At 47.9% G+C, this 23,494-nt stretch overlaps 1 protein-coding gene across 4 annotated transcripts in view; it reads left to right on the top strand.

Moving 5' to 3' along the window:
• LOC140392540 (uncharacterized) overlaps positions 1 to 12,000 on the top strand; it is a 71,218-nt gene extending 59,218 nt beyond the window's left edge. For all 4 annotated transcript variants that reach the window (XM_072477818.1, XM_072477820.1, XM_072477817.1 and 1 more), the window contains one exon: positions 3,498 to 12,000. In XM_072477818.1, coding sequence (XP_072333919.1) covers positions 3,498 to 3,565 — 68 coding nt within the window. In that variant the 3' untranslated portion in view covers positions 3,566 to 12,000. The remainder of the gene's footprint in view (positions 1 to 3,497) is intronic.
• Positions 12,001 to 23,494: the final 11,494 nt, after the last annotated feature.

Raw genomic sequence — 23,494 nt, 5'->3', positions numbered from 1 at the left:
GCCGGCATCTCCACATCATAACTATCCTTGTAGGCAGTGAGCTCCAGGTCTTTGCCATATGTTTGAAATGTTCTCCCTCACATCCCTCATGCGTCTCTTGCCCAAAACCTTAAGTCTGTGTCCCCTGGTCCTTGTATCATCAGTTAGCGAGGACAGCTTTTTGTTTTGTTTACCTGACCTTTCCTCAACCTCCTTTGCTCCAAGGAGAACATTCTCAGCTTCTCCGACCAAACCTTGTAGCTAAATCCCCTCTCCTCTGGAGCCATACTGGAAAATCTCCTCTGCACCTTCCCATACTTCCGAAAGTGTGGTGACCTTATCTGAATGCAGGCCTCTAGATGTGGCCTAACCAGAGCTTCATAAAATGTCAGCATAACCTCTCTGTGCATCCAGTACCCCCATTTATGAAACTCAAGATTGTTTGCTAAGTATGCTCTCAATATGTCCTGTCATCACCAGGTTCCTCTGTGCCTGAACACTCTAGAGCTGTGCCATTAAGTCTGTATTGCCTCTCCCAATCCATCCTATCAAAATGCATTACCTCACACTTCTCTGTATTAAATTCCACCTGACACTGTCTGGCCTTTCCGTTAGCTCATCAATGTCAATTGGTATCATCGTTAATGTTTGCCAGTCCGCCAAGTTAGTTATCATTGGCAAATTCAGAAATGTTACTTTCATAGACTTTCATAGAATTTACAGTGCAGAAGGAGGCCATTCTTCCCATCGAGTCTGCACCGGCTCTTGGAAAGAGCACCCTACCCAAGGTCAACGCCTCCACCCTATCCCCATAACCCAGTAACCCCACCCAACACTAAGGGCAATTTTGGACACTAAGGGCAATTTAGCATGGCCAATCCACCTAACCTGCACATCTTTGGACTGTGGGAGGAAACCGGAGCACCCGGAGGAAACCCACGCACACACTGGGGTTACACTCCATTCCAATATCCAAATCACTTAAATATATTTAAAAAGTCATGTTTCTAGCCAACAGCCGAGGGGAATACCACTGTCTACCAAACTCCAGTCTGATTTACTATGTCCAGTCCATTTACTATGACTCGTTGTTTTCTGTACTTAAGCCAATTTTTTGTCCAAGCTGACACTGACCCTCCTATTCCATGAGCTTCAGTTTTTTTATTCAGCCTTTCATATGGTACTTTGTCAAACACTTTCTTCAAAACCATATCGACAACATCCACTGCATTCCCTTCAACGTTCTTTGTTACTTCATGCAAAATTTCAACTAAAGTAGTCAAACACAATATGCCTTTTACAAATCCATGCTGGCTCACCTTTATTAACTCAAATCACTCCAAGTGTTAATGTTTGCCCTGATTATTGTTTATGAAACCTTACCCTCCACTGATGTTGAGCTTCAATGGCCGGCAGGAATGCCCATGTGCTCTTCCTTGAACAAGTGGATCCCATTTGCCACTTTCCAATCCTCTGGCACCTGATCTGCATCTAGGGAAGATTATTGCAATTATCTATATTATCTACACTCCCCCTTCCTTCCATAGCCTAGGATATAAGCTACCTGGACAAGGTGATTTATCCACTCTGTGGTACAGCCAGCCTTTCCACTACATCCTGCCTACCGTTTTGTACCCATCCATTACCACTATCATCTCCACTTAGAACAAAGAACATAGAATCCCTACAGTGCAGAAGGAGGCCATTTGGCCCATTGAGTCTGCACTGACCCGCTGAAAGAGCATTCTACTTAGGCCCACTCCCCCACCCTATCCCTGTAATCCTGCACATTGATAATGCCAATCCACCTCACCTGCACATCTTTGGACACTAAGGGCAATTTATCATGGCCAATCCACCTAAACTGCGCATCTTTGGACTGTGGGAGGAAACCGGAGCACCCGGAGCAAAACTACGCAGACACGGGGAGAGTGTGCAAATTCCACACAGTCACCCAAGGCCGGCATCGAACCCGGGTCCCTGATGCTGTGAGGCAGCAGAGCTAATCACTGTGTCACCGTGTCGCCCTTATACCAATATTTTGTCGGCATCCTGTTTCTTGGTAAACATCAATGCAAAATAGTCATTAAAGTATTCCAGCCTTGCCCTATGCACGAAGCATATACCGCATTGTGTCATTAATAGGCCCGCCCCTCTTCACCATCTGTTTACTATTTACTTACTGATAGAGGATTTTGGGGTTCCCTTTTATGTCAATTTCCATTCTATTCTCATGTTCTCCTTTGGCCAAAATAATTTTCCTCTTCACTTTCCCTCACAACTTATTGTATTGGGGTGACATGGTGCCGCAGTGGTTAGCACTGCTGCCTCATGGCGCCGAGGACCCGGGTTCGATCCCGGCCCCAGGTCACTGTCCGTGTGGAGTTTGCACATTCTCCCCGTGTCTGCGTAAGTCTCACCCCCACAACCCAAAGATGTGCAGGGTAGATGGATTGGCCCCGCTAAATTGGCCCTTAATTGGAAAAGAATGAATTGGGTACTCTAAATTTATTTTAATAATTATTATATTTGACCTGGTTTTTGATTGAAGAAGTAATCTTCAATTAATTGCACAAGCATTGTTTTGAATGGCTGCTTGTGCATTTAATTACTCTAACTGACAGGTTGTTATATGAGTTCTTTTTTTACAATATTTGCAATAATACAGCCCAGAGGTGAAAATCAAACTGCCTCCAGCAGGTATTATTGATTTACCTCTTTGAGAAGGTGCTTTAGCTGCACTGGGTGCTGTTTGAGACAGGTTGGGTTCTTGGCACAGGCAGGATTCAACCCCTTCTTACAATGTCAACACCATATTGGGTGAGACAGATATATCTCCAGCAGAAAACATTGTTTACAACTTCCAAGAACCTTTGGTTAATATTAACACTTTGTAGTGACGATCTATCCTGTCACAATATCGTATCCTCCTGTGGAGAATTGCAGAAAGAGATGAAAGGTAAGTTTGGGGCAGCACGGTAGCACAGTGGTTAGCACTGTGGCTTCACAGCACCAGGGTCCCAGGTTCGATTCCCCGTTGGGTCACTGTCTGTGCGGAGTCTGCACGTTCTCCCCGTGTCTGCATGGGTTTCCTCCGGGTGCTCCGGTTTCCTCCCACAGTACAAGGACGTGCAGGTTAGGTGGATTGGACATGATAAATTGCCCTTAGTGACCAAAAAGGTTGGAGGGGTTATTGGGCTACGGTGATAGGGTAGAAGTGAGGGCTTAAGTGGGTCAGTGCAGACTCGATGGGCCGAATGGCCTCCGTCTGCACTGTATGTTCTATGTAAGTGTTGCATTTAGAACTATAGGTTGTTGGGATCAGCCACTTCCATTTAAAAGTGACAATATTCAGTTAGAGGTAATGAACAGTATCTTTAAACATGATTGTTTGCTTGATCGGGTTTCTATAGTCTTTCAGATGGGGAGGTGAATGTGACGAGGCTATAAAACATAACATAAAACAGGGAATTAATTAAAATGGCCAAACACTGAACAATAATTTTTGTCTTTCTCAGGCTCATGGCTTCCTCATCAAAATCAGAATCTACCTGCTGGCTTCACATCCCTTCCATATTCTGAGTGACATTGAATCGCCTCTTCCGAGCTAACTGTAAATGAACAGCAATGAAAACAGTCAGTTTGCTGCAATGTGTTAAACATTAATGAATACATCTATTTTTATATCACAACATTTATACAAAGCAATAGTTTCTTGAACTAAAAATGTAAAAACTATAAAATTATAGTTTGCTGGGATAACTCCATTGCTATTGAATATATACATTTTGATACCTTATTTATCGATATATTTAGAGCTTTGATACTGACCATATTGCACATTTTTGAACAGAAATATCAGGGTTGTCAAATTAAAATACTCTGATTGCATTTGGAGAGAAAATCAGTTCATTCTCGTTAGAACTGGACATGATTTCAATTTCAGATTATTGAATTAGTCAATTATTTTTTGTCAATAAGCGATACTTCACAATGATGTTAACATTGCAACCCATGGAAGAGAGGCATAATAATTGGAAATTTACACTGAAATATTGTCATTCGAACATTTAACAGTTTGTGTGTAATGACTGTCAGCATTAAGTACATTAACAGTAATGTTAAAATAGGGAACAAAATTTTTATTTTATAATATTGCAATGTATAGTTTACAGACTTATCTATTCAATTTAAATTAATTACCATTGAATGTTTGTAATTTCATCTGGAACCATTGCTTTTTAAAAAAATGTATTTTATTACAAACATGTATCAAAACAGGTTACAGCGAATAAACACCCGGGAAACATACTTCCCAGCAATCAACTATACAGTCTGTGCAGATATTTCCCTTTTTAAACACCCTCTCCCGCGACGAACAGCCCCTCAAACACGGTCACAAATATCCCCACTTTCCTCAAACCCCCCTGAAGAGCCCCTTAACTCATACTTTATCTTCTCTAACCACAGGAAGTTGTACAGGTCACCCAACCAAACCACTACCCCCGGTGGCAATACCGCCACTCCAGCAAAATTAGCCGCCATGCAATCAGAGATGCGAAGGCCACGACACCGGCCTCCCTCCTCTCCATGAGCTCCGGCTTCTCTGAAACCCCAAATTTCGCCATCAAAGGTCTGGGTCCACCTCCTCCTCCCCTATCCTGGCTAAGACCGCGAACACTCCCGCCCAGAATCTTCCCAATTTTTCACAACCCCAAAACATGTGAACGTGATTCACTGGCCCCTGCCCACACCTCTCACACTCATCTGCTACCCCCTGAAAGAACTCACTCATTCTCGCCCGAGTCAAATGCATCCTGTGCACCACCTTAACCTGTATCAGGCTCATCCTTGCACAAGATCTGGAACCATTGCTGACTGATTGTATCCATTTTGTTGGAGATCGGACTGAATTTTCCAGGTGCCCTGAAGGTGGGGGATGTGGGCCCCCAAAGATTCTTGCGCCGGGCATCGTGTCAGTTGCAGGACACCATTCCCGCTGCTGGAGATTTTGGAGGAGGCAGATATCAACAGCTGTCCAATGTTGAACCTAGACTCCTCGTATTGAATTTGACTGCGAGATGAGCTTCTGACCATATATCTGCCACATCACCAAGACTGCTTATTTCCACCTCTGTCACATTGTCCAACCCTGCTGCTGAAACCCTCATTATTGCCTCTGTTACCTCTTGCCTTGACTGTTCCAATGCACACCTGGTCGGCTTCCCACCCTCTGTAAACGTGAGAACATCCAAAACTCTCCTGCCCTGTGCTAACTTGAACCAAGTCTCGTTCACCTGTCCCCTGTGCTCGCTGACTTACATTGGATCCTGGTCACGCCTCAATTTTAAAATTCTCAATCTTGTTTGCAAACATCTCCATGGGCCTCACACCCTATCACTGCCATCTCCTCCAGCTCGACAACCCTCCCAAGATATCTATGCACACCTTTTAAAAAAATGTATTTTCTTCCAAACGCATGTAATAATAATAATAATCTTTATTAGTGTCACAAGTAGGCTTACATTAAGACTGCAATGAAGTTACTGGGAAAATCCCCTAGTCGCCACATTCCGCCGCCTGTTCGGGTACACGGAGAATTCAGAATGTCCAATTCACCTAACAGCACGCTTTTCGGGACTTGTGGGAGGAAACCGGAGCACCGGGAGGAAACCCACGCAGACACGGGGAGAACGTGCAGACTCCACACAGACAGTGACTCAAGCGGGAATTGAACCCGGGTCCCGGGAGCTGTGAAGCAACAATGCTAACCATTGTTTGCCACATGTGAAAGATTACAACATATAAACAATTTGGGAAACAAACTTCTCAACACACAACTATACAGTTTGTACAAATTGTTCCCCTTTTTCGCCCTCCCGCTCTCTCCTCCCCTTACGCTCCTGTGATGAACAACTCATCAAACACAGTCACGAATGTCCCCCACCTCGCCTCGAAACAGTCCGCTGAACACCTTAACTCGTATTTGATGTTTTCCAGCCGAAGAAAGACATATAAATTCCCCAGCCAGGCCGCTACCCCCGGTGGCATTGCTCACCCAGCCAGGCCGCTACTCCCGGTGGCATTGCTCACCCAGTCAGGCCGCTACCCCGGTGGCATTGCTCACCCAGCCAGGCCGCTACTCCCGGTGGCATTGCTCACCCAGTCAGGCCGCTACCCCGGTGGCATTGCTCACCCAGCCAGGCCGCTACCCCCGGTGGCATTGCTCACCCAGCCAGGCCGCTACTCCCGGTGGCATTGCTCCCCCAGCCAGGCCGCTACCCCCGGTGGCATTGCTCACCCAGCCAGGCCGCTACCCCCGGTGGCATTGCTCCCCCAGCCAGGCCGCTACCCCCGGTGGCATTACTCACCCAGCCAGGCCGCTACCCCCGGTGGCATTGCTCACCCAGCCAGGCCGCTACCCCCGGTGGCATTGCTCACCCAGCCAGGCCGCTACCCCCGGTGGCATTGCCCATCAGCCAGCCGCTACCCCCGGTGGCATTGCTCCCCCAGCCAGGCCGCTACCCCCGGTGGATTTGCTGATTGTCGCTCCAATAAAATTCTTCGCCGGGCAATCAGAGAGGCGAAGGCCACAACGTTGGCCTTCCTCCTCTCCATCAGCTCTGGCTTCTCCGATATCCCAAATATTGCCACCAAAGGGTCTGGCTCAACCTCCTCCCCCACTATCCTTGCTAGGTCCGCAAACACACCCGCCCAGAATCTCGCTAGCTTCTCGCAGCCCCAGAATATACGTGCGTGATTCGCTGGTCCCTGTCCGCACGTCTCACACTGATCTGCCACCCCCTGAAAGAACCCCCCCGTTCTTGCCCTCTGTAACCCTCCCTGCTGCCTCTGCAACAGGGTCCTCTTAACCCTTGGCACCTTCCCTGCCCATTCAAAGTCTGAAATAATTGTGTCCAGTTTCTGAAAGAAGGCCTTCGGTATAAAGATCAGGAGTGTCTGGAATATGAACAGGAACCTCGGCAGAATATTCATCTTCACCACTTGGACCCTCCCTGCCAATGTCAAGTGCAGCAAGTCCCACCTCTTGAGATCCTCATCCACCAGTTTTGTTAAATTCCATTTGTGAAGCGTTACCCATTCCCTCGCTACATGAATCCCCAGGTATCTAAACCTGTCTCTGGCCACCTTAAATGGCATCCCCCCCTAAATTAGCTCGCCGCCCCAACTCATTCACTGGGAACACTTCGCTTTTCCCTACATTTAACTTATATCCCAAGAACGCCCAAAACTCCCCTAACAGCCCCATGATCCACTCCATGCTCTCCAGGGGGGCCCAAAACATACAATAGTAGGTCGTCAGCATAGAGCGACACTCGGTACTCCCTTTCATCCCCTTGTAATCCTTCACCACTCTGCCTACCCCCTAAGAGCCATTGCCAGAGGCTCTATAGCCAGTGCAAACAGCAATGGCGACAGCGGGTACCCCTGCCTTGTTCCCCTGTGTAGTTCAAAGTTCCGTGAAGCCCTGTCATTGGTCCGCACACTCACCCTCAGTGCCACATATAACAGGGCGCACCCATGCCACAAACTTGGGCCCAAACCCAAACCTTCCCAGGACATAAACAGGTACCGCCAATCCACCCAAAGAACAAAGAAAAGTACAGCACAGGAACAGGCCCTTCGGCCCTCCAAACCTGTGCTGACCATGCTGCCCGTCTAAACTAAAGTCTTTTACACTTCTGGGGTCCGTATCCCTCTATTCCTATCCTATTCATGTATTTGTCAAGATGTCCCTTAAACGTCACTATCGTCCCGGCTTCCACCACCTCCTCCGGCAGCGAGTTCCAGGCACCCACTACCCTCTGTGTAAAAAACTTGCCTCGTACATCTCCTCTCAACCTTGCCCCTCGCACCTTAAATCTATGCCCCCAAGTAATTGGCCCCTCTACCCTGGGGAAAAGTCTCCGACTATCCACTCTGTCTATGCCCCTCATAATTTTGTATACCTCTATCAGGTCGCCCCTCAACCTCCGTTGTTCCAGTGAGAACAAACCGAGTTTATTCAACCTCTCCTCATAGCTAATGCCCACCATACCAGGCAACATCCTGGTAAATCTCTTCTGCATCCTCTCTAAAGCCCCCACATCCTTCTGGTAGTGTGGCAACCAGAATTGAACACTATACTCCAAGTGTGGCCTAACTAAGGTTCTAAACAGCTGCAACATGACTTGCCAATTTTCATACTCAATGCCCCGGCCAATGAAGGCAAGCATGCCGTATGCCTTCGTGACTACCTTCTCCACCTGTGTTGCCCCTTTCAGTGACCTGTGGACCTGTACACCTAGATCTCTCTGACTGTCAATACTCTTGAGGGTTCTACCATTCACTGTATATTCCCTACCTGCATTAGACCTTCCAAAATGCATTACCTCATATTTGTCCTGATTAAACTCCATCTGCCATCTCTCCGCCCAAGTCTCCAAATGATCTAAATCCTGCTGTATCCTCTGACAGTCCTCAATGCTATCCGCAATTCCACCAACCTTTGTGTCGTTTGCAAACTTACTAATCAGTCCACTTACAGTTTCCTCCAAATCATTTATATATACTACAAACAGCAAAGGTCCCAGCACTTATCCGTGCGGAACACCATTAGTCACAGCCCTCCAATCAGAAAAGCAACCTTCCATTGCTACTCTCTGCCTTCTAATACCTAGCCAGTTCTGTATCCATCTTGCCAGCTCACCTCTGATCCCGTGTGACTTCACCTTTTGTACCAGTCTGCCATGAGGGACCTTGTCAAAGGCCTTACTGAAGTCCATATAGACAACATCCACTGCCCTACCTGCATCAATCATCTTAGTGACCTCCTCAAAAAACTTTAATAAAGGTAGTGAGACACGACCTCCCTTTCACAAAACCGTGCTGCCTCTCGCTAATATGTCCATTTGCTTCCAAATGGGAGTAGATCCTGTCTCAAAGAATTCTCTCCAGTAATTTCCCTACCACTGACGTAAGGCTCACTGGCCTGTAGTTGAATGCCCTCTCCAGCGTATCATTAAACGCCCCCAAGAGATGTGGTGCCAGGTCCATCGTGAACTCCTTAGAAAACTCAGCCAGGTAGCCATCGGGCCCCGGGGCCTTCCCTGACTTCACACCCCTGATATTATCCAGCACCTCCCTCAGCCCCAGGGGTCCCTCTTCTCATCCTCCAGCTGTGGAAACTCCAGTTCATCTGAGGACCGTCCTATGCCCCCCTCTTACCCCTGAGGTCTGCCCTGTACAGCTCCTTATAATAATCCCTAAACGCCTCATTTATCTTCCCCGGCTCCGACACCACATCCCCTGTCCCAGTCCGTATCTTCAATATTTCCCTGGACGCGACCTGCCTCCGCAACCTAATTACAGCTTCTTGAACATCCTTGAGCTTAATCAGTCGACCATTGGGGGCCATGTGTTCAGATCCCTGGGCCCTGTATTCTGCAAATTCCCTCCCTAAACCTTTCCATCTCTCTACCTCTCCTTCCTCCTTTAAGTTATTCCTTAAAATCCATCATTTTGACCAAACCGGTGGCCATCTGACTGTATGTTGCCTTATGTCGCTCTGTGTCCAGTTTTGCTCCCATGAAGCACCTTGGAATGTTTTATTATGTTAAAAGTGTGACATGAATACATGTTCTTGTTGTATTTAAGGTTATTTTATACATGAATTATGTTGTGTGATTTACCAAGGGAGAGACAAGATATGGTGTTTTTGATAAATATTAGCCACAACCTTTTAGTGATTTCGAGTATGTCAGTTAGTCACATGATGTGCTGTTCACTGGGCAAGATCTTCCGACTGTTCACGCCAGTGGGATTTTCTGGACCGGCCGATGGCGCACCCGCAGCGTTGTGTATCCCAGCGGCGCGGGGTGGATTCGATGGGAAATCCTATTGGTAGTGGCGACACCAGAAGATCTCTCAGCCAGCCAAAGGTGGGCCGCCTCGCGCCGCTGAGAGGCCAGAGAATCTCAGCCACCATGTCAGATTCCTCTGGTATAAAACTTCATCTGTTGCGATTATCCTTTGGTTAAAACTCATCTCAGGTTCTTTCCTGTATTCTCCTGCTTGTGGGTATTAACCTGTGCAATGATGCTGTACTCCAACATGAATCTATGGCCAGTCGATAGGAATGTGTGACTAGCAAGGAGCAGCCTGAGCAGGCGTGGGCCCACCTCAGTGTGAACTAAATGTGAACACATTTCATCGGAGATGGCTATTGATGGACTGCACAATTCTCGAGGCCACAGGGGCCTGATTGCATTGCAGAACATCAAACTCTATTTTCCAGCTTAAAGCTCCCGACCTATGTCCACTGCCAGGCCAAGAACTTTGTCGGAAAATATTTGGCACGACAGCGTGAGGTAAAATCCCACCGGTGTGAACAGACGGAAGATCTTGCCCAGTGAATAGCACATCATGTGACTAACTGACATACCAAGGACTTTGCTTCGATATGTGAAATGTTTGATTTGTTAATTACATTAAAACTTATATAAAGTACCAAATATTATAAAAGTTGGATTCCTTACTCAAAAAAAGTTTTTAAACTTAAAAAAAACCCAAAAAATTTAGAATACCCAATTATTTTTTTCCAATTAAGGGGCAATTTAGCGTGGCCAATTCACCTACCCTGCACATCCTTTGGGTTGTGGGGGCGAAACCCACGCAAACACAGGGAGAATGTGCAAACTCCACACGGACAGTGACCCAGAATCGAACCTGGGACCTCGGTGCCGTGAGGCAGCAGTGCTAACCACTGCACCACCGTGCCACCCTCAAGTTTTTAAACTTAAGATTGCATCTCAAGCCGTAGTGTCAAGTCACTAATGGAATGAAAATAGCAGTAAAGGGTAAAGCTCACAAACGTGTTGCTCTGGTTTGAGTGCGCGATGTGCATTCAGGAAGTTCCTTATTCTGTTACTTAAATGTGTGATCCTGGTTTCTGCCACTTATTGTCAATTGTGAGCAAGAATGAACCTAAAACTGTTTTGCAGCAATGTGTAAAAGACAACCATCCACCATGGGATAGCTTTAAGCATCTTCCAGGGATACATTTCAGAGCGGCTTTGGAACTGGTCTTGGATCTATTCTCTCAGCTGGGGAATCATTGAATCATAGAATGTTTACAGCCAGTCCCGTTTCCCAGCCCTTTCCCCATAGCCCCCCACCCCCCTTGCTTCAGTTGCTTATTCAATTCCCTTTCGAAAGCCACGATTGAATCGGCATCTTCCCCCTCCTGACCACTCACTGCGTTGAAAAGATTTTTTCCACGTGTCGTCATTGCTTCTTTTTTGCCAGTCACCTCAAATCAGTGTCTCAACCCTCCCACCAATACAAATAGTTCCTCCCAATCCACTCTGTCCAGACCTGTCACCATTTTGAACATCCTCGATGAAATCTCCACCCAATCTTCTCTTCTTTAAGGAAGACAGCATCCAATCGACCCACGTAACTGAAATTTCTCATCACTGGAAGGTGGATGCTGTGAGTAGCTGACCAGAAATGTTGAGAAAAACCCACTATGCCTTTGGGGCGGGGGGGGTGCTCCTGCTCCTGGTGTGGAACCTCACTGTATAGGAGCACAAGTCAAAGTTAAGAGCACACATACAGTATCACTATAGCACTGTCCGACTTATTCTGGGGGCTGGTGAGTGAGAATTAGCACCTGGACCATCATCTGTAAGTTTGACCTCTGCAAGCAGAAATTCTGATTCAGTTAAACGCATTTCCCTAACGGTTGTAATTTAACTCTTCGATCAGAGTGTTAATACGCCAGCAGGCCTTGGATTTGAATGTAAAATTCAACTGGGCATCTGACCATTGAATGAAGTCAGTGAAATGCTTTGCCTAACCTATTGTCAAGCACTTTGTAAAATAATGCATTGTGCAAAAGAAACTAATGTAAACCTGCTTCAAAAGTATTTTTTAAATTAAATCTCTTTTGAAATATTTTGGTGAGTGAAATATTGCCTAAAGTATTTAAATAAATGTGATTTTCTTATGGCTACAGAACAGTTTTTTTTCTTATTTACAGATGTCACATTTGGGTACAAATGTTGCTATTGTAAAGATCAGTGCAGCTTTCAGTATAGTTTACACTTTACATGAATATTTACAACAACTCACATTCATATAGCACCTGGAACGCCAAAAGGCACTTCACAGGACTGTAATCAGACACACCAAGAAGAAACGATGGGATGTGATTAAATGTTTAGTCGAAGAGGCAGGTTTTAAAGAGCGTTATTCAGGAGAAAACAGTGGCGAGATTCACGGAGTGAGGGCAGGGTCAAGAGTCTGGGCAGCAAAACCCCAATGGTGGACTGAAAGGAGAGGGGGATCCACAACACCAGGTCAAACATGATCTTCCGGAGTGCTAAGTTTCCAGGGTGTGTGACAGACTGAAAGATGCTGATATCTCCAGAATCAGCTTTATGTTTATCTAGGGCACTCAACATGTGAGAAAACAAGCTCTTGGGCTAGGAATGATTCCTGCCCGTGGGGAAATTGCTTATTGTAACAATATCTTGTTACGTGAACAGGTGAATTGACAAAGTGTTGCAAGGTAGGTTGTGGACGTTGTTGGTTATTTGATACATTGGCTCTGAACATTATGTAACAAAGGAGTGAGAAGTTTCATTCAATTTTCCCTACATTTTTGCTTTCGTGATACAGTGCGTTACAAAGTTCAAGTTTTTTTTTACTGATCTTCCTTCAGCTCATTAATCTCGCTATTACTTTTATAAATATTGTGTAATTAGCCTTTCTTTGGGCAGGATTTTCTGGTCGTGTCCACCCTGAGACTAGAAGTTGCAGCCGGAGGACACTGAACCTTCCAATGATCCGACAAACATTCCATCTCCCCCACTACGATTCCCGAGGTGGACGGGGCTGGAAAATTTACCCCAATACCTGTTCTGGGACAATGACATCAGCAGTTGTGGGGATGAGGTGGGAGCAGAGGTACATGATATCGGAGAGGTGAAAAACAGCAGCTCAGAGATGGTGAGAATTCGCCTCAGGATTGAACAGAGCAGAACAAAGAACAATAGAGAACAGGAACAGGCTCTCCAAGCCTGTACATGATACCAACCTGGGCCAAAACCTCAGCACTTCCTTGTGCCGTATCCCGCGATACCCATCCTATCCATGTGTTTGTCAAGATGCCTTTTGAACGCCGTTAATATATCTGCTTCCACAACCTCCCCTGGCAACGTGTTCCAGGCACTCACCAATCTCTGTGTAAAAAACCTGCCTTGCACATCTCCTCTGAACTTTGCCCCATGGACCTTAAACCTATGCCCCATGGTGACCGACCCCTCCACCCTGGGAAAGAGTGCTGCCCATCCACTCTATCCATGCCCCTCATAATCTTGTAGACCTCTATCCGGTCACCCCTCAACCTCCATCTTTCTAATGAAAACAGTCCAAGTCCATTCAGCCTCTCCACATAGCTAACACCCTCCAGACCAGGCAACATCCTGCTAAACCTCCTCTGCACCCTCTCCAAAGCCCCCACATCCTTCTGCTAGTGTGGCGACCAGAATTGTGCGCAATATTCCAAGTGCCCTTTCCATACAACTGCAGCATGACTTGCCAGTTTTTATACTCGATGCACCGTCCAATGAAGGCAAACATTCCATATGCTTTCTTGACTACCGTGTCCACTTGTGTTGCCACCTTCAATGATCTGCTGATCTGCACTCCCAGATCTCTCTGACTTTCTATATTCATAAAAGCTTTGCCATTTACGGTATATTTCTCCTCTAGGTTAGACCTACCAAAATGCATTCCCTCACATTTGTCCGGATTAAACTCCATTTGCCATTTCTCTGCCCAAGTCTCCAACCTATCTATGCCCTGTTGTATCTTCTGACAATCCTCAACACTATCTGCCACTCCACCAACCTTGGTGTCATCCGCGAACTTACTAATCAGACTGGCTACATTTTCCTCCAAATCGTTTATGTACAAACAACAGACGCCCCAGCACAGATCCCTGTAGAACATCACCAGTCACAACCTTCCATTCAGAAAAACACTCTTCTACTGCTACCCTTTGCCTTCTGTGACCGAGCCAGTTCTGTATCCATCTTACCACCTCACCTCTGATCCCATGTGACTTCACCTCTTGTACCAGTCTGCCATGAGGCACCTTGTCAAAGGCTTTACTGAAGTCCATGTAAACAACATCCACCACCCTCCCCTCATCAATCATCTTTGTCACTTCCTCAAAAAACTCAATCAAGTTAGTGAGGCACGACCTCCCCTTCACAAAACCATGCTGTCTATCGCTAATGAGCCCATTTGTTTCCAAATGGGTATAAATCAGGGGCGGGATTCTCTGCAATCGACGCGATGTCTGCCGACCGCCGCCAAAAACGGCGCGAATCAGTCCGGCATCGCGCCTCCCCAAAGGTACGGAATTCTCCGCATCTTGAGGGGCCGAGCCCTCACCTTGAGGGGCTAGGCCCGCGCCGGACTGATTTCCGCCTCGCCGGCTGGCGGGAAAGGTCTTTGGCGCCCCGCCAGCTGCCGTGGAAATGACTTTGCCGTGCGATGCATGCTTCAGCGGCCGCTCACGGCATCCCCGCGCATGCGCAGTGGAGGGGGTCTCTTCCGCCTCTGCCATAGTGAAGACCATGGCGAAGGCGGAAGGAAAAGAGTGCCCCCACGGCACAGGCCCGCCCGCGGATCGGTGGGCCCCGATCACGGGCCAGGCCACCGTGGGGGCACCCCCCCCGGGGGCCAGATCGCCCCGCGCCCCCCCCGGAACCCGCCCGCGCCGCCTTGTCCTGCCGTTCAAAAGGTGGTTCAATCCATGCTGGCTGGCGTGGGTTGACAGCGGCGGGACTTCGGCCCATCGCGGACCGGAGAATCACCGGGGGTGGGCCCGCCGACCGGCGCGATTTCCGCCGCCCGGCGCGGCTCGATTCCCGCTCCTGCCGAATCTCCGGTGGCGGAGAATTTGGGACACGGCGGGGCGGGATTCACGCCAGCCCCCGGCGATTCTCCGACCCGGTGGGGGGTCGGAGAATCGCGCCCCCTGTCCCTGAGAATTCTCTCCAATAATTTACCTACTACCGACGTGAGGCTCACTGGCCTATAATTTCCAGGATTATCCCTGCTACCTTTCTTAAACAGCGGTACCACATTAGCTATTCGCCAGTCCTCTGGGATCTCACCTGTAGCCAATGAGGATACAAAGATGTCAGTCAAAGCCCCAACAATTTCCTCCCTTGCTTCCCTCAGCATTCTGGGGTAAATCCCATCAAGCCCAGGAGACCTATCTACCTTAATATCTTTTAAAAGACCCAATACCGCCTCCTTTTCGATGTTAACATGATCCAGACTGTCCACACACCCTACCCAAGAATCATCGTCCACAAAGTCCCTTTCTTTGGTGAACACTGATGCAGATTACTCATTTAGTACCTCGCCCATTTCCTCTGGCTCAACACAGATTCCCCCCCACTTTCCTTAAGTGGTCCAATCCTTTCCCTGACCACCCTCTTGCTTTTTAAATATGAATAAAAAGCTTTGGGATTCACCTTAATCCTACTTGCCAAGGACTTTTCATGACCCCTCCTAGCCCTCCTAATTTCCCGCTTAAGTACCATCCTACTTTCTTTATACTCCTCAAGGGTTTCGACTGTCCCCACCCTTCTACACTGTACAAAAGTCTCCTTTTTATTTTTGACGAGGTTCACAATATCCCTCGCTATCTAAGGCTCCCTAAACTTCCCATACTTATCCCTCAGGACCGTGACTTTCCTGAATCCTAAGCAACTGTCGCTTGAAAGACTCCCACATGTCTCATGTTGATTTACCCTCCAACAGCCGCACCCAATCCAAATTCTTCAATTCCTGTCTAATGTTATTGTAATTTGCCTTTCCCCAGTTTAGCACCTTAACGCAAAGGTTACCCTCATCCCTGTCCAAAAGTACCCCAGAACATACGGAATTGTGGTCACTACTCCCAAAATGTTCCCCTACTGAAACCTCAGCCACCTGTCCAGACTCATTCCCCAACACCAGGTCCAGTACTGCCCCTTCCCTAGTTGGACTATCTACATATTGAATCAAGAAGCCTTCCTGGATACACCTTACCAACGGCCCCATCCCAACCCCTAGCACTAAGTGAGTCCCAGTCAATATAGAGGAAATTAAAATCCCCGACCACAACAACCCTGGGTGGGATTCTCCGACCACCCCCACCGGGACGGAGAATCGCCGGGGAGCGGCGTGAATCCCGCCCCCGTCGCCCACCGAATTCTCCGGTACCGGAGATTCGGCGGGGGCGGGAATCGCGCCGCTCCGGTTGGCGGGCCCCACCCCCCGGCGATTCTCAGGCCCGCGATGGGCCGAAGTCCCGCCCCTGTAATGCCGGTCCCGCCGGCGTGAATTAAACCACCTCCCTTACCGGCGGGACCAGGCGGCGCGAGCGGGTTTCGGGATCCTGGGGGGGGGGCACGGGGCGACCTGGCCCCGGGGGGTGCCCCCACGGTGGCCTGGCCCGCGATTGGGGACCCCCGATCTGCGGGCGGGCCTGTGCCGTGGGGGCACTCTTTTACTACCCGTCGGCCTTCTAGGTATCCGCGATGGCTGACGCATAGGTGACCCCCCCCCCCCCCCCCGGGCATGCACGGGGATAATGCCAGCAGCCGCTGACGCTCCCGTGAGTGCGCGGACTTCCGCAGGCCGGCAGAGTCCCTTCGGCCCCGGCTGGCGTGGCGCCAAAGGCCTTCCACGCCAGCCGGCGGAACGGCAACCACTCCGGCGCAGGCCTAGCCCCTAAGGGTGAGGACTTGGCCCCGAAAGGTGCCGAGAAATCCACACCTTTGGGGTGGCCCAACGCTGGAGTGGTTCCAGCCACTCCATCCCGCTGGGACCCCCGCCCCGCCGGGTAGGGGAGAATCCCACCCCCTGTTACTTTTGCACCTATCCAAAATCCCTGTTCCTGTCTGCTCCTCTATCCCTCGCTTCAGTTGAGGGGCCTGTAATAAACACCCAATATTGTGACTGCCCCCTTCCTGTTCCTGAGCTCTACCCAGATTGCCTCATTGTATGAGCCCTCCGAGGTGTCCTCCCGCAGTACGGCTATAATATTCTCCTTAACCAGTAATGCTACTCCCCCACCCCTTTTCCATTCCCCTCTAACTCTCCTGAAGCATCTATATCCTCCAACGTTCAGCTGCTAATCCTGCCTTTCCTTTAGCCATGTTTCTGTGCAGGCAGCACAGTGGGGCAGTGGTTAGCACTGCTGCCTCATGGCGCCGAGGTCCCAAGTTTGATCCCGACTCTGGGTCACTGTTCGTGTGGCGTTTGCACATTCTCCCCATGTCTGCGTGGGTTTCGCTCCCACAGCCCAAAGATGTGCAGCGTAGGTGGATTGGCCACGCTCAATTGCCCCTTAATTGGAGAAAAAAACAAATTGGATACTCTAAGTTTTAAAAAAACATGTTTCTTTGATAGCCACAACAAGTACTAATTAATCTGCCTTACCGGATATACTTCTGCCGTTGAAACAAATACACTTCAAACCACTACGTTTGAGCAGAAAGGGTGATGTTGTGCACTTATTTTGGTTCTCTATTTCCCCTTCAGTTATTACACCTTCTAAGCTAGCGCTCTCGCTCCCACCCCCCTTGCCATATTAGTTTAAATCCTCCCGAGTGACTATAGCAAACCTCCCAGCCAGGGTATCGGTGCCCCTCCAGTTCAGATGCAACTCGTCCTTCTTGTACAGGTCCCACCTGCCCCAGAAGAGATCCCAATGATCCAGAAATCTGAAATCCTCCCTCCTATACCACCAGTTTAGCCACATATTTAGCTGCACTATCCTCCTATTTCTAGCCTCACTAGCACGTGGCACAGGGAGCAATCCTAAGATTACAACTCGAGAGGTCCTGCTTTTTAGCTTATTGCCGAACTCCCTGATCTCCTTCTGCAGGACCTCATCACTCTTCCTGCCTATGTCATTAGTACCTATGTGTACTACGAACTCTGGCTGTTCACCTTCCCCCTTCAGGATGTCCTGTGTTCGTTCAGAGACATCCTTGACCCTGGCACCAGGGAGGCAACGTACCATCCTGGAGTCTCTTTCAGAAGCGCCTATCTTTGGCCCTTACTAAAGTCCCCTATACCTATCGCTCTCCTGCAATTTGCCCTCCCGTGATGAGCAACAATAGCCAGTTGTGGTGCCACTGTTCTGGTTGGTTTTCCCCTGATAGGCTATCTCCCCCAACAGTATCCAAAACGGTATACCTGTTAGAGAGGGGGACAACCACAGAGGATTCCTGCACTGACTGCCTGCCCTTTCTAGTGGTCATCCATCTGTCTGCCTGCACCTTGGGTTTGACCAGGTCTCTATAACTCCTATCTATGATGCTTTCCGCCACCTGCATGCTCCTAAGTGCATCCAACTGCTGCTCCAACTGAACCACACGGTCTGTGAGGAACTGCCATTGGTTACACTTCCTGCAGACGTAGTCGACTGGAACGCTGGAATCATCGGGGATCTCCATTTAACAGTTAGAGTAGAATGAGCCACTGGGAAAGACATGGATTCGGGGCAAAGATTTTGCTGGAAGTCATGGAGGCATGGTTTTGGACTTCATACTGCTCAGTTGGACCAAAACTTTAATTTTAGATGGCAAGTGACGATGAAACAGCCAGGCCTACACGTTTTACGCAGACGTTCTGGCTTGGGTCACTGTCCGGCTTGGGTCACTGTCTGTGCGGAGTCTGCACATCCTCCCCGTGTGTGCGTGGGTTTCCTCCGGGTGCCCCGGTTTCCTCCCACAGTCCAAAGATGTGTAGGTTAGGTGGATTGGCCATGATAAATTGCCCTTAGTGTCCAAAATTACCCTTAGTGTTGGGTGGGGTTACTGGGTTGTGGGGATAGGGTGGTGGTGTTGAGCTTGGGTCGGGTGCTCTTTCCAAGAGCCGGTGCAGACTCAATGGGCCGAATGGCCTCCTTCTGCACTGTAAATTCTATGGAAAAAAAAAGTTAGAAATGGGATGGTGAGCATGTAGATTCTTGTCCAGTCCTGAACTAGTGAAAAATTACATTCTGTGGATTCACACAATCTCTGGGCTTCTATGTTCAGACGGCATCAGGATAGGAATCTCACGGGCAGCATGGTGGCGCAGTTGTTAGCCCTGCTGCCTCACTGCACCGAGTTCCCAGGTTCGATCCCAGCTCTGGGTCACTGTCCGTGTGGAGTTTGCACATTCTCCCCGTGTCTGCGTGGGTTTCGCCCCCACAACCCAAAGATGTGCAGGGTAGGTGGATTGGCCCCACGCTAAATTGCCCCTTAATTGGAAAAAATGAATTGGGTGCTCTAAATTTATTTAAAAAGAAGGATAGGAATGTCAGACTAGTTGAAAGATAATTGCAACCTGAGCAAAACGAGGTCCTCTGCCCACACCACCTACTCCCAGAACCTCTTGATGCTCATTCCCAACCTTTTCTTTATTGTTCGCAGAGATGTGACCTTGCCATTCACACCGGGTTCAGAGTGAATGTTACCTGCTGCTCAGGTGTTGGTGAGATGAGCTTAGTGCCTGTGTGCTGTTACCCCTGGTCAGGGTGCAGGGACGATTAAGCTAACAGTTTCTCATCACGCTAAATGTTCGAGTCAGTCTACCACTCACATGCAGCATGAGAGTCCTAAATCACTGCTTATTAACATGACAAAGAATCCTCTCGAAGTAAACACACTGCATCCAGCCTGACTCCTGAACTTAATCTGTCACAAGCAGCTGAACCACTGAAGCAGTATTTGACCTAGTTCAGTATTTATTATTTCTATTTCTGACCCTCATACACACAAGCACATTTCATTTAGCCTGGGGCTGCGTGTGACCAAACTGTTTAAATTCATTGTGCAAATATAATCTGGGGTCAGCAATGTTTTTACACCTTGAAACCGCAATTCTATCACCTGGATTGGTCACCTCAAGGTATATCTCAATAAAATAATAACATTATGCCCCATGTCTCAAAATATCACAACCAAGGGAAGCATTAGCTAGCAGGAGACCATTGTCCAGTGACTCAGTGAACAAGCCTCAGAAGCCATTGACATGTACCAGATGTCACTGCCAATCACACAGATCATTGGCACGTTCTTCAGCCAAGTTCTAACCGATTTCCTCACTAGTCTGTGGCATGGACACCGGGCAACACAATGACCCAATTATTTGTTGCAAGCGAGTCACAAGAACACATGTAATCTGGGAAATAAAATGTGCTTTCCTCTCACAGGGAATGCCCAAATGCACGGTAGCACAGTGGTTAGCACTGTTGCTTCACAGCGCCAGGGTCCCAGGTTCGATTCCCGGCTTGTGTCACTGTCTGTGCGGAGTCTGCACGTTCTCCCCGTGTCTGCGTGGGTTTCCTCCCACAGTCCAAAGACGTGCTGTTATGTGAATTGGACATTCTGAATTCTCCCTCTGTGAACTTGAACAGGTGCCGGAATGTGACAACTAGGGGCTTTTCACAGTAACTTCATTGCAGCGTTAATGTAAGCCTACTTGTGCCAATTATTATTATCTTTCCTGATCCTTTGTTCTGCACAATCATTTCACCAGCTACAGATATTTTTAACATCAGTCCTCCTTATGCTGATTGGGTCTTCGCTGTCAAACAAAGGGTTAGATTTACACTGGACCTCCTCCTGTTGCTGGCGGCCGTGGGTTATTTTATTTACAGGGAGCAGCACAATTAAATGACGGAATTATGAAAAAAAAAGAAAATCGCTTATTGTCATAATTATGCTTCAAATGAAGTTACTGTGAAAAGCCCCTAGTCGCCACATTCCGGCACCTGTTCGGGGAGGCTGGTACAGGAACTGAACCCGCACTGCTGGCCTGCCTGGGTCTGCTTTAAAAGCCAGCTATTTAGCCCTGTGCTAAACCAGCCCCTTGGAATTAGTCCAAATCTTCAACTGTGGAACTTTGTAGGTTTGTGATGAGAAGCGATAAAGCATCACCCCCCACCCCCCCCCCCCCCCCCACCCCCATTAAACCATAGTTTAACCATTACAAAATGAACACAACTCCCTCGGTGTTGTAGATGAATTTAAGGGGGGTTTCAAGGCCATGGATTAGCCAATCAGAAAGAGGCAGTGCGTGCCGAACCCATTATAGATTTATAAAGTCATCATTTTTCAAACATTTAAATGGGAATGGGGAACAGGCTGGGCATGGGACTAATTTAATAGCTCTTTCATAGAGCCACAGTAGGTTGAATGATCTCTGCACTGCAAAATTATTTGAGGCCAAGGATGATTGAAGCTATTTTGAGCTAAAGGCAGGAGGGGTTCCCCTGACATCAGCCGAGACTGGCGTCTGACAAAATTAAACCGATATGTTCAAACCTCCCCCCCATCATTATCATGGGAGACAGTGGTGGAGTGACCCAGGGTGATGCTCTGAGGACACTGGTTTGAACCCCCGTCACAAGATGTTGGAATTTAAATTTAATGAGAACCATGAAACGATTGTTTTAAAAACCCACCTGGTTCACCAATGTTCTTTTAAAAAAAAATGTGCCAGCCCTATCTGGTCTGGCTTACACGTGACTCCAGATCCTCAGAAGTGTGGCTGACTCTGAAATGCCTCCTCCCAAGAGCAGTTTGGGATGGGTAATAAATTCTGGCCCAACCAGTGATGTCCACATCCATGAAAGAATTTTAAAAAAACAATGTTCAATTGTGAGCTATCCTATTGAAGATCATACAAGTCAACAAAGGCCAAATTGAACCAGAAATACTCTGGATCGGTATGTTTCGCCTAACTTTAACCAGTTGCTTCATCAGTGGAGCTACATTGCAGATTACCGAGAGCTTATAGTCCATGGGTAGACATCAGGTAACAATAATAATCTTTTAAAATAATCTTTGTCACAAGTAACATTAACACCGCAATGAAGTTATTGAGAAAATCCCCGATACGCCACATTCCGGCGTCTGTTCGGGTACACAGATGGAGAATTAAGAATGCCCAAATTTTGGGTGGCATGTGGCGCAGTGGATAGCACTGGGACTGAGGCGCTGAGGACCCGGGTTCGAATCCCGGCCCTGGGTCACTGTCCGTGTGGAGTTTGCACATTCTCCCCATGTCTGCGTGGGTCCCACCCCCACAACCCAAAGATGTGCAGGCTAGGTGGATTGGTTATGCTAAATTACTCCTTAATTGGAAATAAAATATAATTTTAAAAAGAAAAAGAAAAGAATGACCAAATTACCGAATAGCATGTCTTTCGGGGCTTGTGGGAGGAAACTGGAGCACCTGGAGGAAACCCACGCAGACACGGGGAGAACTGTGGGGCAGGCAATAAACAAAGAAATAACAGATGCATGTAGAAATGGTACAGCAGTTATCATGGGGGATTTTAATCTACATGTCGATTGGTTTAACCAGGTCGGTCAAGGCAGCCTTGAGGAGGAGTTTATAGAATGTATCCGCGATAGTTTCCTAGAACAGTATGTAATGGAACCTACGAGGGAACAAGCGGTCCTAGACCTGGTCCTGTGTAATGACCTGCTCGCATCTATCCTATCTATTCCCTTCATAATCTTATATGTTTCTATAAGATCCCCCCGCATCCTTCTAAATTCCAACGAGTACAGTCCCAGTCTACTCAACCTCTTCTCGTAATCCAACTCCTTCAGCTCTGGGATTAACCTAGTGAATCTCCTCTGCACACCCTCCAGTGCCAGTACGTCCTTTCTCAAGTAAGGAGACCAAAACTGAACACAATACTCCAGGTGTGGCCTCACTAACACCTTATACAATTGCAGCATAACCTCCCTAGTCTTAAACTCCATCCCTCTAGCAATGAAGGACAAAATTCCATTTGCCTTCTTAATCACCTGTTACACCTGTAAACCAACTTTTTGCGACTCATGCACTAGCATACCCAGGTCTCTCTGCACAGCAGCATGTTTTAATATGTTATCATTTAAATAATAATCTCTTTTGCTGTTATTCCTACTAAAATGGATAACCTCACATTTGTCAACATTGTATTCCATCTGCCAGACCCTAGCCCATTCACTTAGCCTATCCAAATCCCTCTGCAGACTTCCAGTATCATCTGCACTTTTTGCTTTACCACTTATCTTAGTGTCGTCAGCAAACTTGGACACATTGCCCTTGGTCCCCAACTCCAAATCATCTATGTAAATTGTGAACAGTTGTGGGCCCAACACTGATCCCTGAGGGACACCACTAGCTACTGATTGCCAACCAGTGAAACACCCATTAATCCCACTCTTTGCTTTCTATTAATTAACCAATCCTCTATCCATGGTACTACTTTCCCCTTAATGCCATGCATCTTTATCTTATGCAGCAACCTTTTGTGTGGCACCTTGTCAAAGGCTTTCTGGAAATCCAGATATACCACATCCATTGGCTCCCCGTTATCTACTGCACCGTTAATGTCCTCAAAAAATTCCACTAAATTAGTTAGGCACGACCTGCCCTTTATGAA

This window comes from Scyliorhinus torazame, chromosome 16, assembly GCF_047496885.1.
Source record: "Scyliorhinus torazame isolate Kashiwa2021f chromosome 16, sScyTor2.1, whole genome shotgun sequence".
NCBI lineage: Eukaryota > Metazoa > Chordata > Chondrichthyes > Carcharhiniformes > Scyliorhinidae > Scyliorhinus > Scyliorhinus torazame.
Note: the sequence above shows the minus strand (reverse complement) of the source record. Positions and strands in the feature narration are given on the sequence as shown.